The following is a 14,827-nucleotide window of genomic DNA, read 5'->3' as shown; positions in this document are numbered from 1 at the left end:
GAGCGACTGATCTGATCTGATCTGATATTCTTTTTTAGATTATTTTCCATTATAGTTTAGTACAAGATACTGAATATAGTTCCCTGTGATTTACAGTAGGACCTTCCTGTTGATTTTATACATAGTAGTTTTGTATCTGTTAATCCTAGACTCCTAATTTATCCCTTCCCCTCTTCTTCCTTTGGTAACCATAAATGTGTTTTCTATATGTCTGTTTCCATTTTATAAATAAGTTAATTTGTATCATAAAGATTCCATATGTAAGTAATAGCATATGATATTTGTCTTTTCCATGTCTGAGTTACTTCATTTAGCATGATAATCTCTAGGTCTATCCATGCTGCTACAAATGGAATGATTTCATTCTTTTTATGACTGAGTAATATTCCACTGTATATATGTGTATATATACACTACCTGTTCTTTACCCACTCGTCTGTTGGACATTGCTCCCATGTCTTGGCTACTGTAAGTAGTGCTGCTATGAACACTGGGTACACGTATCTTTCTGAATTAGAGTTTTCTTTGAATATATGCCCAGGAGTGGGATTGGTGGATCATAAGGTAAAGGAGTTCTCTATTTGATTCTTGTGCACTTCATCATCCTAAATCACTACCAATATCCTATTTATCATAGATTCTGAGGACTGTGAACCCTGTGAGTCTGAACTCCTAGCTAGTATAAAAATCTCACACTGTTTGCAAACCAAGTACCAGTATGCTTGATGTAATCAAAGTTTTTTTATTTTTTTTCTTCCCTGGGTGATGTGTCAGATAGGACACACCCTCAAAATTATACTTTGGTATAAATTTAATGAATCACCTTTAATTCAAATAATCACATGAAATCTGTATGGTCGTGGGAAATCCTGGACAGATGGTCCCTGTAATTCATTCAGTGGGGAGGAGCACTGGGTCTGAGAAGGACATCAAAATTATTTTTTGCTTCTCTATTTGGAATCTCTGTCTTCTCCTGGGTGAAAAGCTGCCTCTCCTTAACTTCCTCTCATTGATACTGGTATCATTCTCTCAAACTATGCAGAATAAGCCTAACAGAGAATAGAGAATAAGCCTAAGCCTAACACACTTCTATCAAAGCCTTTTATGGATTTTGGGGGAGAGAGATCATGTTTGTCCTCAAAATCCTGCCCCAGCAGTGATATTCCTAGTAAACTTCCCTAACATTAACTTAGAGACTGCACATCCATCCTGACCAACACTTTAGATACCTGGTTTACCAGAGGCCCTATTACAATATAGGGCTAAAACACTTGAGTGTCATGATACTCTTTTATACAGTATAAATGTATAAAAATATACTTTTTTATACATATGAAAAATTTCTCTCATCTCTAGCCATGGAGTGTGTTTGAGGGGCCAGTTTTCTTCAATGTCACTGGCTATGAGGCAGAGCAGAAATGTCACTGCTCCCTGTGTAATGAACTCTTAACCACAACTACGAGTCACGACTTTCTCCAGAGGGCCTGAGAAGTAGAAACTCTAGCTTTTGGAGGGAGAGAGCAGAATGGGGATTGGGAGAGGAAAGAACCTAAGAATTTACAGGGGAGATTCTCTGTGAGGATATTTCTGTCAGTTGTTAGCAGAATAAAGTCTGTAGGTGGGTGAACTGGTCAAAAACCTAGAACAAGTTTCAACATTCTATTGAGCTGGAGGTTCACCTTCAAAACTAAAGAAAAGCACCCATCAGACACTACTTTCTCTCACTTTACATACCTGGCCGTCATAGAATGTGAGTGAGAGTCAACTCAATGACCAAGTATATTATTCCTCACAGCAAGGTGAGATTTTCTTTCCCCATGTTGCAGATAAAGAAATGGAGTTCCTTCCCTGCATTCTTTTTCATTTTATTGAGATAACATTGGTTTATAACATTTTTTCACGTTTACAACATTATATTTCCACTTCATACGACATTATATTTCCATTTCCGTATACAGTACAATTTGCTCGTTACCAGAAATTTAGTTTCCATCCATCACTCATTGTGTTCTTTTTAACTCTTGTATAGTTCCTTTAAAAGTTCCAGTTGGTTTCAGATGTGCTGTTGTTATTGCTTAGTCACTCAGTCGTGTCCAACTCTTTTGTGACCCTGGACACAAAAGCCTGGACGGTAGCCTGCCAGGCTCCTCTATCTATGGGATTCTCCAGGCAAGAATACTGGAGTGGGTTGTCATTCCCTTCTCCATCTTCCTAAACTGGGGATTGAACCTGAATCTCTTGTATTGGCAGGCAGATTCTTTACCACTGAGCCACCAGGGAAGCCCCAGGTGTGCTTTAGGAGCAAGGAAAAAAGATTTCAATTCTACCCACTCTCAGGGTAACAAGGGAACAGCACATCCCTGGGGCCAGGTGTGATGGTAGCTCCTAGAATCAGAGTGTGACACTCAGGGGGACAGGCTGGCCTAGATGTAGGATGGACCACAGTGTCCCTGTGTATCAGGGACATTTCTGTCCTGAGCTGCCATTCAGTCCACAAATATTATTTGAGCACCTATTACGTGCCAGGCAGAGAATGCTTCTCTCCACCCCAGCCCCGGACAGGTAATGAGTTTGCTGGCCTGGGCTGACCTCCCGACACATGTTACTGTGTTTCAGCTAAGCCTCACCTAGAAGAGGTCTGGGAACTACGTGCATTGGAACAGAACAAAGGGGATTAAGAAGAGTTCTTTTATGCCTCAAGTCTGCAGGAGGATGTGGGATCTAGCTCAGGCGAACGGCAGTATGCAGATATGGCGAAGTGGTGATAGCCAGTCACGGGGTGGGACAGGGGAGTACACATATGATGGCTCGGGAAGTGAGAGAAAGATTCCAAGCAGAAGTTGGGGGGCAGCAAAAAAAGTTCCCTATTTCACTACTTTGTCTAGAATATTAGTGGTGATCAGGGCACAGGGAAAAATGCTGATAGGTTTTCTGGTGTCTAACGAAGGTTATTCATTGAGACAGTCTCATGCAAACATGTAGTGAATTTACTCAGTGTCAGGCTTGTTCTAGAGGTTGTGAGGGAGTATAAAGATGTGCAGGCCTTGATCCTTAACCCAGAGCTAAAAAGAAAAACCGAGTGTCCACAAATAGCTACCATTCAAGCTCCAGGCCAGCATGGAAGGTGGACTCATTCATCTCCTCCCAGCACATATGAGAGTCCTTCTCCGAACAAAGCAAAAGATGCCATAATTTCCATGGAGGGAGGACTAAGTTGGCCTCAGCCCAGGTTCAGACCCCAATCCTTTGTTTTCTTCCAGCTTGTACTGTGGCTGGCCAAGCAAGTGTGCTGGATGGGCACTGCCAGCTGAGTGAGAAGACAGTGAAGGCCAAGAGCAGGACAAGCCGCCCAGGGCCTTGACTGGCCTCAGGGTGACACGCTGTGTCAGTCGCTTCTCAGGGCACCAGAACCGGAAGCTCTACCCTTAGAACAGCTATGATTACCTTGGAGGTCCTTGGAGGAATAGGGTAGGCTTATTTCCTTTTTCAAAGTTTCTGAACTGCAAAATAAGAAGGTTGCTGGGAATTGACTGTATCTGAATTTTAACTTCTGACAGGGTGTCTCGTGATATGCTTGAGAGCAGTGGAGAAATGTGGGGATACATATTCATACAGATACTTGGCTGTGCCCCTAGGTTGTTCATTAATTTAACAAATATTTTTGGAGCCAGGCCTTGTGCGAGGTGCTGGGAATAGAATGATGAGCAAAACCGGAAAGAACTCCTCTTGCTATAGTTGCTTATAGGTTAGTAGATGAGCAGGATGATGATCATACAAATAAATGTAAAATTGCAATGATGACGAGTGCTACAGAGGAGAGCTTCATGGTGCTTGGAGGGCCCATAATAGGTCTAGTCTAAACTGAGATTTGAAGAATGATGTGATAAGTTAAAGATGGACACATATTCTTTGCTACTCCTCCCTCCTACCCCTTTGTGACCTCTAATTTCCTCTCCTTGAGTCTGGGCGGGCCTTAGAGATTTGTTTGACCAATAGAGTGCACTAGAAGGGATGTTTAGGACTTCTGAGGCTAGATCAAAAGAAGCCTTGCAGTGTCTGTCTTTTTGGTATGTGGGGCTCAGAGCCACTATACAAGATGTCCCACTACTGAGACCACCATCACGGAAATGCCACATGTAGGTGTTTGAGTCAACAGTCCCAGCTGAAACCAGCCTTCCAGTCATTTCTGCCAAACCACCGAACATGTGAATAAAATCCTGAATCCTTTAAATCAGAGGTCAGCAAACTGCAGCCTGAAGACCAAATCAGGCCACCACCTATTTTTACAAATAAAGTTTTGTTGAAATGCAGCTATAACCACTATAATTATTCTCCTTGACTGTTTTTTGTACTGCAGTGATAGAGTCGAGAAGCTGTGAGAGAGATCATACAGCTTGCAAAGCTGAAAATATTTTCTATCTGGCCTTTCATAGAAAAAAAAAAAAATACTGACCCTTGCTCTAGATCAGCACCATCCAATAGAAATATAATGCAAGCCAAATATGTAATTTAAAAATGTCTAGTAGCCACATTAAAACATTTAAAAAGAAATAGGTGAAATTAACTTCAATAAGATATTTTATCTAATCTAATATCTAAAATATTATTTCAATATGTGATCAATATAAAAATTATTAATGACTATTTTACATTATCTTTCCTGTACTAAATCTTCAGAATCACGTGGGTATTTTATATTTACAACACATCTCATTTAAGATGAGCTACATTTCAAGTAATCAGTAGGTACATTTGGCTAGGGGCTACTGAATTAGATAGTATACATCTAGACTAGCCCATTCATCAGCTAAGTGACCAAGTTGATGCCATGAGGACCAGAAAAATCACTCAGAAGGCTGCCAAAACTTCTGACTCATGTGTTATGAGAAAGAGTAAAATATTCATTGTTCTAAGCTGCTAAGTTTGGGGGCAGTTTCTGATGCATCAATAGGTAAGCAGAACAGATTGAATAGGTGCTAAGTAAGTGAAGGTTGGTGGAGTGACTTGGAAAATGCTAGGCAATGGGACCAGCATGTGCAAAGGCACTGAGGGCACATGAGAGAAGGTTGATGTGGATAGAGGGGTGGAGGGCAAGATTGAAGAGGTCAGCAAGGGCCAGACCATGCTTATCTTATGGGTCAGTTAAAGATTTTGTTCTTTATTCTGAGAGCAACATGAACAGCAGAGGAGTGACATAATCAGGTTTGCATTTTGAAGATGACTGGCTACTTTGTAGCAGATGGATAGTAGAGAAGCCAGGGTAGAGGCCACCAGACCAATCAGTTGGCTATTGTAGTCATATAAGTGAAAGAAGATGGCTTTTTGTTGTAGGTTGTGGTGGCAAAAGTAAATAGAAATGGATAGGTCCAAGCAGAATTTAGGATTATAACCAACAGGATATGGTGATGGATTAAATATGGGGGATGAGAACAAGATATTGATTGATTCATTCACTCAACAACTGAGTATCAGGAATCATTCTTGTTTAATAGGCTGATACTAGGTGGGTACTGTGGGGCTCTCTGTTTTTTACTTTCTCATTTTTACATGTTTAGTAAAACTATGAATGAAAGCACAGAAGTCATACTTCTGCTTTCAAATGTGCAGATGTACATAAAAATGTGCACAAGAATAAGCCAGATAGCTATTGGTCAGTTGGTCAGCTGAAAAGAGAGTCTGATACTAGCATGCCACATCTCAGGGTACACATAAAGATCTACACTTAAGTGAAGTAGAATAAGTAGAAAATAGAGAAGACCTTATCCGCAGTAAATATAAAAGTCATACAAATGTTAGCATGGCAGGGCTAACCAAAAGTTAATTAGCTCTTAGTGTAGAATGTGGTCACTGTGCTCTGTGCTAATCAGACCACATCATTTGTGGTATCACATTCACTGAGGTCTGTTATACTTGAATGACCATGGCAAATTAGAGTTTATCAAGGGATTCACCAGGGAATAATGAAAGTATGTCAAATGAGGAACAATCGAAAGGCCTGGGGGTAACTAACTAGAAGCAGAGAAACCTGCAAGTGCCCAAAGCTGTCTGCAAATATTTAAGGGCCCTCCCACAGGAAGACACTTGCACTGTTGTTAAAGGGACAGTAGTTCCAATACTGAAAGATACAGGCAGCCAGATCTCAGCTTCAGGTGATGAAGAACTTTGAATAGAGTGCTACAACCAAGGACTGGATTTTCTTGTGAGATAACGAGCTCCTCATCACCAGAACTGCTCAGGCAAAAGTACAGAAATAATGCTGCTGCTGCTGCTGCTAAGTCGCTTCAGTCGTGTCCAACTCTGTGTGACCCCATGGACTGCAGCCCACCAGGCTTCTCCGTCCATGGGATTCTCCAGGCAGAGGAGACATTTTAAAAGAGATTCTTGAATTGAGTGGGTGGTTGAACTGCATAACTTTTCTTAAGTTTTCCTTGAAGCTGCTCATTACATTCCCAGAAAGGAGGAAAAAAAGGGAGAAAACCTGGACACACCCACCTTTCCAGGGAGAAAATCTGGACACACCACTTTTCCCTGCTGCTGCTGCTAAGTCGCTTCAGTCGTGTCCGACTCTGTGCGACCCCGTAGACAGCAACCCGCCAGGCTCCGCCGTCCCTGGGATTCTCCAGCAATTTCATTCCTCCAAGTTTTAGCACAGTATATAGTCGCAAAGAGTCAGACACAACTGAAGTGATTTAGCACAGCACACATAGTGTGGCGGTCTTCCCAGGTGGCATTTGTGGTAAAGAATCCACTTGCCAGCACAGGAGACATAAGAGACTCAGATTCGATCCCTGGACTGGAAAGATCCCCTGGGCATGGCAACCCACTCCAGTATTCTTGCCTGGAGAATCTCATGGACAGAGAAGCCTGGCAGACTACAATCCATAGGATTGCAGAGAGTCAGGCATGGATGAAGCGACTTAACACACACACACACACACACACACACACACACACACACACACAGAGTATAATACGTTCAAAGGATCCCAGGTCTGTGGAGGACCTTCTCAGTTGACAAGTGGTCCAAGGTTTCAAAAGAGATAGAGAACAGCAAGTAATCCTATGGTCCAGAAGGGTGGGGTAAAGATGGTGATATCTAACCTGGGACTTAAAAGTAGGTCAGTTTTGGTCTCAGAACTGTACCCTGGTGACAGGAACAGAGTGAGCTAGGAATGTTAGTGCTTGCTGGAGAAAGTCAAGTTCAGTTAGAACAGATGAGGCTTCTATTCCGTGCTCCCAGCCTGCTCAGTCTGATCCTCCCACTCCAGAGAGCTGTCAGCCTAGGCCATTGCATAAGAGGATCTTTCTCAGAGAATTTCCATCTTCCTTTCATATTAGCAATTATTGATTGTCCAGAACTTGATGTGGTGGCCATCTGCCTTTGTCCTTGAAAGGCTCTGCAAGCTTCCAACAATTCTTCCCCGGACAGCCCTTCAGATAGATTCCTGCAGAAGTACTATCCTAGGCATTCAGTTAATATGGCTCAGGAAACTACTGCCTCCTAATGAACTACTTTCAAATGTTTGATTGCATTTAACTGGATACATATTTCAGCCATATTCTTGAGGTACACACACATGTTTTATGAACAGGATAGCTGAACATGGCCTAGAAAGTCAGATAAGGAATTTATATTTGTTTTGATAGAAAACTGGGAGTTTGGGATTAATAGTGTGAGAGCAAAAAAGTTATATAATGAAAGTTTAAAGAAAATAAGCCTGTCGGTGGCCTGAAGGAGGCAGTGAGGGCTAGTATGAGGGCCATCAAGAAAGCCAATATTAAAAGCTTATAGACTTGAGATGAAGATGCTGAACCAACTTAGGGGAAGCAGGCATGACAGGCAAGAGATGGGCCTGTGTGATGCCTTGATGGAAATGTGAACATTTCCTGGTGTCCGGTGGATGCGGGAGATGACTAGTACTGATACACATCACCCATCCTCAGCTCTGCTTTCCTTGAGCTCCCCCACCAGCCACATCTCCTCGCTGAGGCTGGATCATATGTCTGACTTGGTTTCCAGTCTCGGAGCAAATCCCTTTGGGTCCTCATTGATGGAGAATTTCCTTACCTAACACTGCTTTCATTCATTAACTGTCATCTTCCTCCCCCATTTGGGAGCAGTGTTTCCATACAGGTACAAGGGGAGTAGCATCAAAGAGGCATAGGTACAAAGAAGAAATGTTTAAGTAGGTTCATAAGGAGCAGGGGATGCTTTTCTTCATTTCCCAATGTTGTACGTAACTAAAGCATTAAAACTAAGAGTCCATTCCCTCACTTGCCCAGAAGAAGGAGCATAAGATGGCAGTAGTAATTAACCTTTCCCATCCCCCAACAGCAAGTCTGTGTATAAGACAGATACCCAGTTTTTCTAGTCATATCTAGAATCGGACCTTTCTGAGTCAAGAAATACTGTTTTTTTTTATTTATCAATGGTTTTGGAAACCATTTTCCCCCTTTTGCCAAAAAGTTCTTATGGGTAAGCACCATGCAAAATTTTTACAAGTTCCTCTCTCTGAGTCTGTGCACATCCAGTCAAGGGCTCTGCCTGCCATGAATAAGACCCACAGAACTTACCAAAAGGCAGCCATGCCAATTCTAGCCCCCTAAGGAACCCCTTCCTGCTCTCTCAGAACCAGAATCATGGTCAAAAAGAGAAAACCAGTGTTTCAAGGGCACAATCTGAGGGACATCCCCTTCTCCCCATTCCACACGCTAGCCCTACCCTGGTGCTTGGAATTCCCAAATTACTCATTCCTTGGGTAAAGGCATTTTTGAAAGCCCCTATTAAAATGCAAATGCTAGCTGGAAAGGAGAAATGTCTTTTGTTTTAGCTATTAAGAGTTAAGTTTAATTTCTCCAGGAAATGGAACTTGGAAAGAAATCATACTCATGAAAGGAAGGAGAAGAACAGGGAATGGGACCTCTCCCATCTTGACTGGGAGATGGAAAGTGCTGGATACAATTTTCTTTGTCTACATATATTCAAAATGGCATCTCTCTCCCAAACTCAGCCTAAGTGAACTATGATGGGCAGCTCAGAAAGTTTTTGCATTGATTAGAGATGAGGACAAGGGTCTAATAAAGGGTTAGGTGCTCAGCCTAGGGCCCTATCTTTCCTTCTTGCCTGACCATGAAAGGTGAAGTATCCATACTTGCCTGGACTCTGAATGACTCCAGAAACTTCCCTACCTCCTCATTTGTTTCAGACATACTTGTTCTTGTTCTATGTCCTTATAGCTTCCATCTTCTGGCCCAGAGACCCCTAAACTCAACTCCTACCTCTATCTGATTTTTGAAACATGGTATTTGAACCTTGAATTTCTCCTAAGGAATCTAGCTTAGACTGTCTTTTCACCTTTCATGTTCTCTCCACTCCCCACTCTAGCCTCAATTCCATGAAATCCAATCCTCACCTCCATTATGAGGGGACATCTGTTATCTGGGAATATTGTAGTAACCAAAATATCAAGCTCAAAGACGTTGCTCTTGAACAGTGAGCACAATCACAAAACCATTTCTTCTCTTCAGAGCATTGTTGCTACACAGTCATTTTTAGTGTGAATATTTAATTAGTACTGTTTTCCTGTTAGCCTAGAAGCTTCAAGAGAACAGGGGCCATGTCTTTTATTCTCCTTGTTAGAAACCCAGAACCTGGGACATAGTAAGCATTCAAAAAATATATTTAGGGCACATGAATGAGCAGAGATTTATAAAAGCTTTCATTATACACAGGATAGCTCATGTAAATAGTAATATCTGTAACAGCAAACAGAAAATATCACACTCTGAACTGGTGCACATAATTAAATAGACATTTTAATCCAGAGCCTGAGTCCCAAGACTGAGGTTGGGGGGAAGAGATTGACTCCTCAGTTCTTACAATTTGAGGAGTGGGAAGTTCCCTTGGTCAAAAATTATTTTCACCTGTCTCTCCAGAACCTTCAATAACTATTAGTGGAGGCACTATTTTAAGGCTATTTGCAAATGCAAATAAGTTCATGGTATACAGAACACGATAAACCACTGCCTGGGCTCTTTTTGACCCAGGACTATTTATTTCCAAATAAGCTATTTGTCTCTAGTGCCAGGTGGGGCTGATACTGGGATGGGGCTCTTGGATGGGAAGAAGAAATGGGCAAAGGTTTCTGGACAGGGGGAGGGAAAGACCAAACAAGAAAGCAGAGGCTGTTTCAGAGTGTGAAGGTTTGGTCCCCGTCCACTGGACTTTCCATTGGCACAGCATGCTTGGATAGCTTCTCCTGGAGCATAGCTGTTTGGAGCCCACAGCACTGCAAGGCCAGGAGTGGCTACCAGTTGTTTGGTAAGTGGTGCCTTCTATTTCCTGCCTGTTACGTCTCTCAGCTCGTCAAAGCAGACAAAGGGATCCGACTAGAAGAGACACATTTTTGTCATGTCCCGCCTCCAGTGTAGACAGTCCAGGAACCAAGCCTGATGGTCCAAGGATTTAATCACATACCCCTCACCCCTTCTTACCCACTCCCTTGCTGGCTGTCAGCCCCAACTTTGAACATCTGCCCCAGATGCAGCCTGACCCCACACCACACTCCCCCAGGCACACGAGCCTCATGAGAACATACCTGTCACAGGTGCCCATCCACTGCAGCTCCAAGAGACCAGAGGCATAAGCCCAGGGGCATTCCCAAGGAACACAGAAGCAGGGATCAAGAATAAATGAAGAGGAGCCTTTGTGAGCTCCCCATACCTCCTAACGCTCCTTGTAGAGAGAGAAATAATGTCAGGGCTGAGGCTAGATCTCAAATGCAGAAAGGGGAACTGACTAGAGAGAAATAACACCACAGACAGGGGCAGTGTTCTCTCTGGTTCCAGATAACTTCTGCTGGCAGGTGGGCATTTCCACTGATGAGAATGACTGCAAACACACTCCTGAGAGCTAGTGACTGTAAAGCCCTGAGGAAACCCCCCGAAGACAGCCCAGCCACAAACATGGCAAAGACACCTTCTCTGACAGATCATAGAGGTCCATAGGTAAAAAGAATCAGCTCAGTTCAGCAAATGTTTTACTGGGCAGCCACATGCCAGACGCTGTGTCTGGCTGAGCAGGGCTGCAGGAGACAGCCCTCAACCAGAGAGAGCAGAGACATCTGGTGCTTCACCTGGCACCTTGCCCCAAATCAGTCATTGAGTTCCACTCCATGAATCCTGCTAGCAGTCAGTAACACACATAGCCCCTATTTTCAGATTATCTTAATCTAATCCTAGTTGTGCTCGCCTAGAATGTCTCTATTACCTTGGTCCACTATTCCTGGAAGTGGATGGTACTCTTTGTTTTGGCCACACCAGGTGGCAGGTGGGATCTTAGTTCCCCAACCAGTGATGGAACCCATGCCCCCTGCGTTGGGAGCCCAGAGTCTTAAGCACTGGACCGCCAGGGAAGTCCTAATGGATGGTACTATTGAGTTTGGGGAAGAGTCACAAGAAGTATGAAAGGTGTGTGAATTCCATGTGGATCTTTCCAAACTCAGTGCTTAGGTAGAAACAGGCTTCACATATATAATCCTGCCCAGCACATGGCTTCTTTTTTCTGACCTTATCAGGCCTTACAACAACCTCTGCTCAATCTGGGGACAATTATGTGCCACTTCATCTGCAGCATTAGAGTCCAGAGGAGAGACAGCCTGCTTCTGAGCAGAGCTCCCCCTTCTCTTAGAGACTGGTGGTGCCCCATGAGGCTGGAGACATTGAAAGTGACAAAGTGAAAACTGCTTGATGTTGACTGGGTGGAAGAGGTCCAGGGGAAGTAGCACTGGTTTTGGAACTGGTGGTCAGTCCTAGGTCAAATCTTGGCTTGATCCACTGGGCCCTGGGCAAATTATAGAATATCTCCCAGCTCAGTCTTCTCATCTATGAATTGTGACTAGTAATAGCCTCCTTGCTCTGTTGTGAAAAACAAACGAGGTCTTGCATGTAAATAACCTGGCACATAGCATGCTCTGCTGCTATTTAGTCTTCATCACTGCTTTCCCACCTTCTTTTTGGACTTTCCAATCCTCACTTTGACCTTTCCACAAAGATCTTCCTTCCGTCACTGGGTGGATGATCATTCTTCCCCCAAACAGGTTTGTAAACCCCTTCACCTTCCACTGTGGCCTCTCAAAACCTGTGTGGGTCCTGGGCCCTCACTCACGTTACTTCCCCTCAGCCACTTTATGTGCATACCTTGGAAACTTCATCCTTTATTCGAATAGGCCTCACCTGGGGTTTTCCTCTGGATTTTACAATCGTATGGTTTTTAATTTGAAAGGGTCTATTTGGTTTCCTTATTGTAACACATGAAATTACCCCACCTATCAGCGCACAACAAATTATTCATATTCCATGTAGTTTTCAAATTTTCTTTTCTTCCTTGTACTCAGCAATCAAAATATAAGACTGACTAAATTGGAAAGTCCTACTATCAAAACATTTGGAATAATATTTTCCAAACTTCAGTCATTCTGGCCACTAGTCTCACTTCATATCTGTGCAAAATCTGTACTATTTTTTTCACAATATTTTTCTCTTAACTTACTTTAAGTAAATTTGTTTAAAAAGGACTCCTTATGTCGATATTAAGAATTTTAAAAAGCAGTATCATTTGCCATAAATAAAGGATAAGTAAAAATAACAAGTCACACTAGACTTCAGAACCAAAGATACATGTGTTCAAATGCCACTTCCTATAGTTAATAGCTGTGTGTTCTTAGGGAAGTGACTTAACTTCTGTGAGTCTTAGTTTCCTCACAGAAGTAATGCTAAATATATTTTAATCTCATTGTGAGGGTCAGATAGGATGACATAATTATATACATAGTACCTAGCACAGATTGTGGCATGTAGTAGTTTCCTTTTAAAAAAAAAAAAGTGTTTTTTTTTTTTCATTTTCTGTTTTCCATATCCCTTCTTTCATCTGCTTACTTTAGTTCTTGCTTAGAGCAGCCTCCTCCAAAGCTGTAACATGGAAGTGCAGGGAGATGAGGCAGGCAGCAGAAATAAAGGACAGTACAGTGTCATGGAATTCTCCTACTCCATGACTTAGAGACGCAGAGTTGTTTAAGAGACCTCAGAAGTCATTCCAGTCTCTTACTCAAGCAAGGAATCCCCTTGATATCATCTCTGATAGATGGAGGTCCAGTCTTTGCTTTTTCACTAATGTTGGAAAACTCACTATCTGATGAGACAGTTCTAAGAGAAAAGCCTTCTTTATAATAATCCCGTCATCCACCTTTCACTCCTCACTCCCAGAAATACAATCTACTTGTCCCTGTCATGTTTTCTAAAACTACATAGAATATATGTATCTATATCTAGATATAAAATCCTCCAAATAGTTGAAAGCAAATATTATAAATTTCCTTAATAGTCTCTTCTTGCAACTAAATATAATCAGCTGTTCCTCGTATGATTTGTTCTCCAGAACCATAATCAACTGGGGCTTCCTAGGTGGGACTAGCGGTAAAGAACCTGCCTGCCAATGCAGGAGACGTGAGAAATGCAGGTTGGATCCCTGGGTTGGGAAGATCCCCAGGAGGAGGGCACGGCAACCCATTCCAGTATTCTTGGCTAAAGAATCCCGTGGACAGAGGAGCCTGGTGGGCTGCAGTCCACAGGATCATAAAGAGTTAGACAGAGCTGAAGTGACTTAGCACACATGCACACGAGCACCCTAATCAACTCAGTGGCTCTCACACTGGCACCCACCTCCCTGAGTCTGTCAGCTATCTTTTTGCTCACAGAATGAAACAGGCAGTGACAAGATCACTTTTGTAAATGGGTCAGAGATCAAATTAGCCTATATACATTTCCACTGGGAGGTTGGCCGACCATGACTTTTTTTTTCACATGTCAAGTCAGATCACCACCCTCTGGCCCCATCTTGTTTGTGTATCAGTATTTGGGGCCAGTGTTCAACCAGTCAAAATTACTTTGAATCCCACATATTTCATCCATTGTAAATTAGCCATCCTTCCAAGCCCGTGCCACTTGAAAATCTTATAAGGAGGCTCACCAAGGCTCATCAGAGGCAAGGATACAGAGGGTTCAACAGTGATGGTGGTCAGCAGTTTCAAATGCTGAGAAGAGGTCAAGCAAAATGAAGATCAGTTCCTTGTGTTAATGAGGAGGAAGTTGCTGGTAACCTCAGAAATCTGCCTTCTGTGTGGGGCTGCTTCCTCTACTGCTTTCCTCCCAGATGTTCTTAGGTCTGAGGAGGCCATGGCTACCGGGAAAGCAGCAGGAGGGGAGTGGCTTGTAGATAGTGGCTGAGTGGAGGAAATGGACCCCTTCCCCATGTCCTTGCCCAGCTTTGCTCAAGAGATGTTCCTCTGGGGCCATGTAGTTAGGGTCTACTCTGGGAGGCAAAGCTAGAAACCTGTGGCATTTGGAAACATCCAAACACTTAGCTGAATTTTCCAGTTCCAGTTGTATTCATTGTTTCATATATATGCTTTCTGTGGCCAGGGGTCAGGAGGCACTCTAAAAGCATTCCAGGTGGTGGTGGTGGTTCTGAATCTAGCCAAATAGTTTCCACAAATAATTGTAGAGGCATGATTTATTGAAACATTAATTAGTGTTTGTTTTCTGGGCTTCCTTCATACAGAGATTTTTTACAAAGGAGAAAGCAGAAGAGACTTAAAGTCAAAAGCACTTTTGGACTTTTGTGAAAGCCCCTGGAAAAGACAATGTAGGTGCCCTAGAAGGTGAGAGGCAAGACAGAGAGTGCTTTTGAGATGCAGAAGGGAGGGAGAGAAGGGCAGGGGTGTGTGGGGCCTGTGCATAGCGGGATCCAATCAACCCACACACTGCTCCC

General features: G+C 42.9%; 1 protein-coding gene across 8 annotated transcripts in view; it reads right to left on the bottom strand.

The window, feature by feature from the left end:
* The window catches only part of CD86 (CD86 molecule), a 67,029-nt gene that overhangs the window by 36,132 nt on the left and 16,070 nt on the right, over nt 1–14,827 (bottom strand). For 3 of the 8 annotated variants that reach the window (XM_006073428.4, XM_006073432.4, XM_006073430.4), the window contains exon 1: nt 10,599–10,753. The exons of 4 other annotated variants lie outside the window; for them this stretch is intronic. In XM_006073428.4, the coding sequence (XP_006073490.3) occupies nt 10,599–10,615 (17 nt within the window). In that variant the 5' untranslated portion in view covers nt 10,616–10,753. Of the gene's footprint in view, nt 1–10,598; nt 10,764–14,827 lie in introns of those variants that run through there. One more of the 8 variants, XM_006073433.4, reaches the window with a different exon arrangement.

The sequence above is a fragment of the Bubalus bubalis genome, chromosome 1 (genome assembly GCF_019923935.1).
Source record: "Bubalus bubalis isolate 160015118507 breed Murrah chromosome 1, NDDB_SH_1, whole genome shotgun sequence".
Taxonomy (NCBI): domain Eukaryota; kingdom Metazoa; phylum Chordata; class Mammalia; order Artiodactyla; family Bovidae; genus Bubalus; species Bubalus bubalis.
Note: the sequence above shows the minus strand (reverse complement) of the source record. Positions and strands in the feature narration are given on the sequence as shown.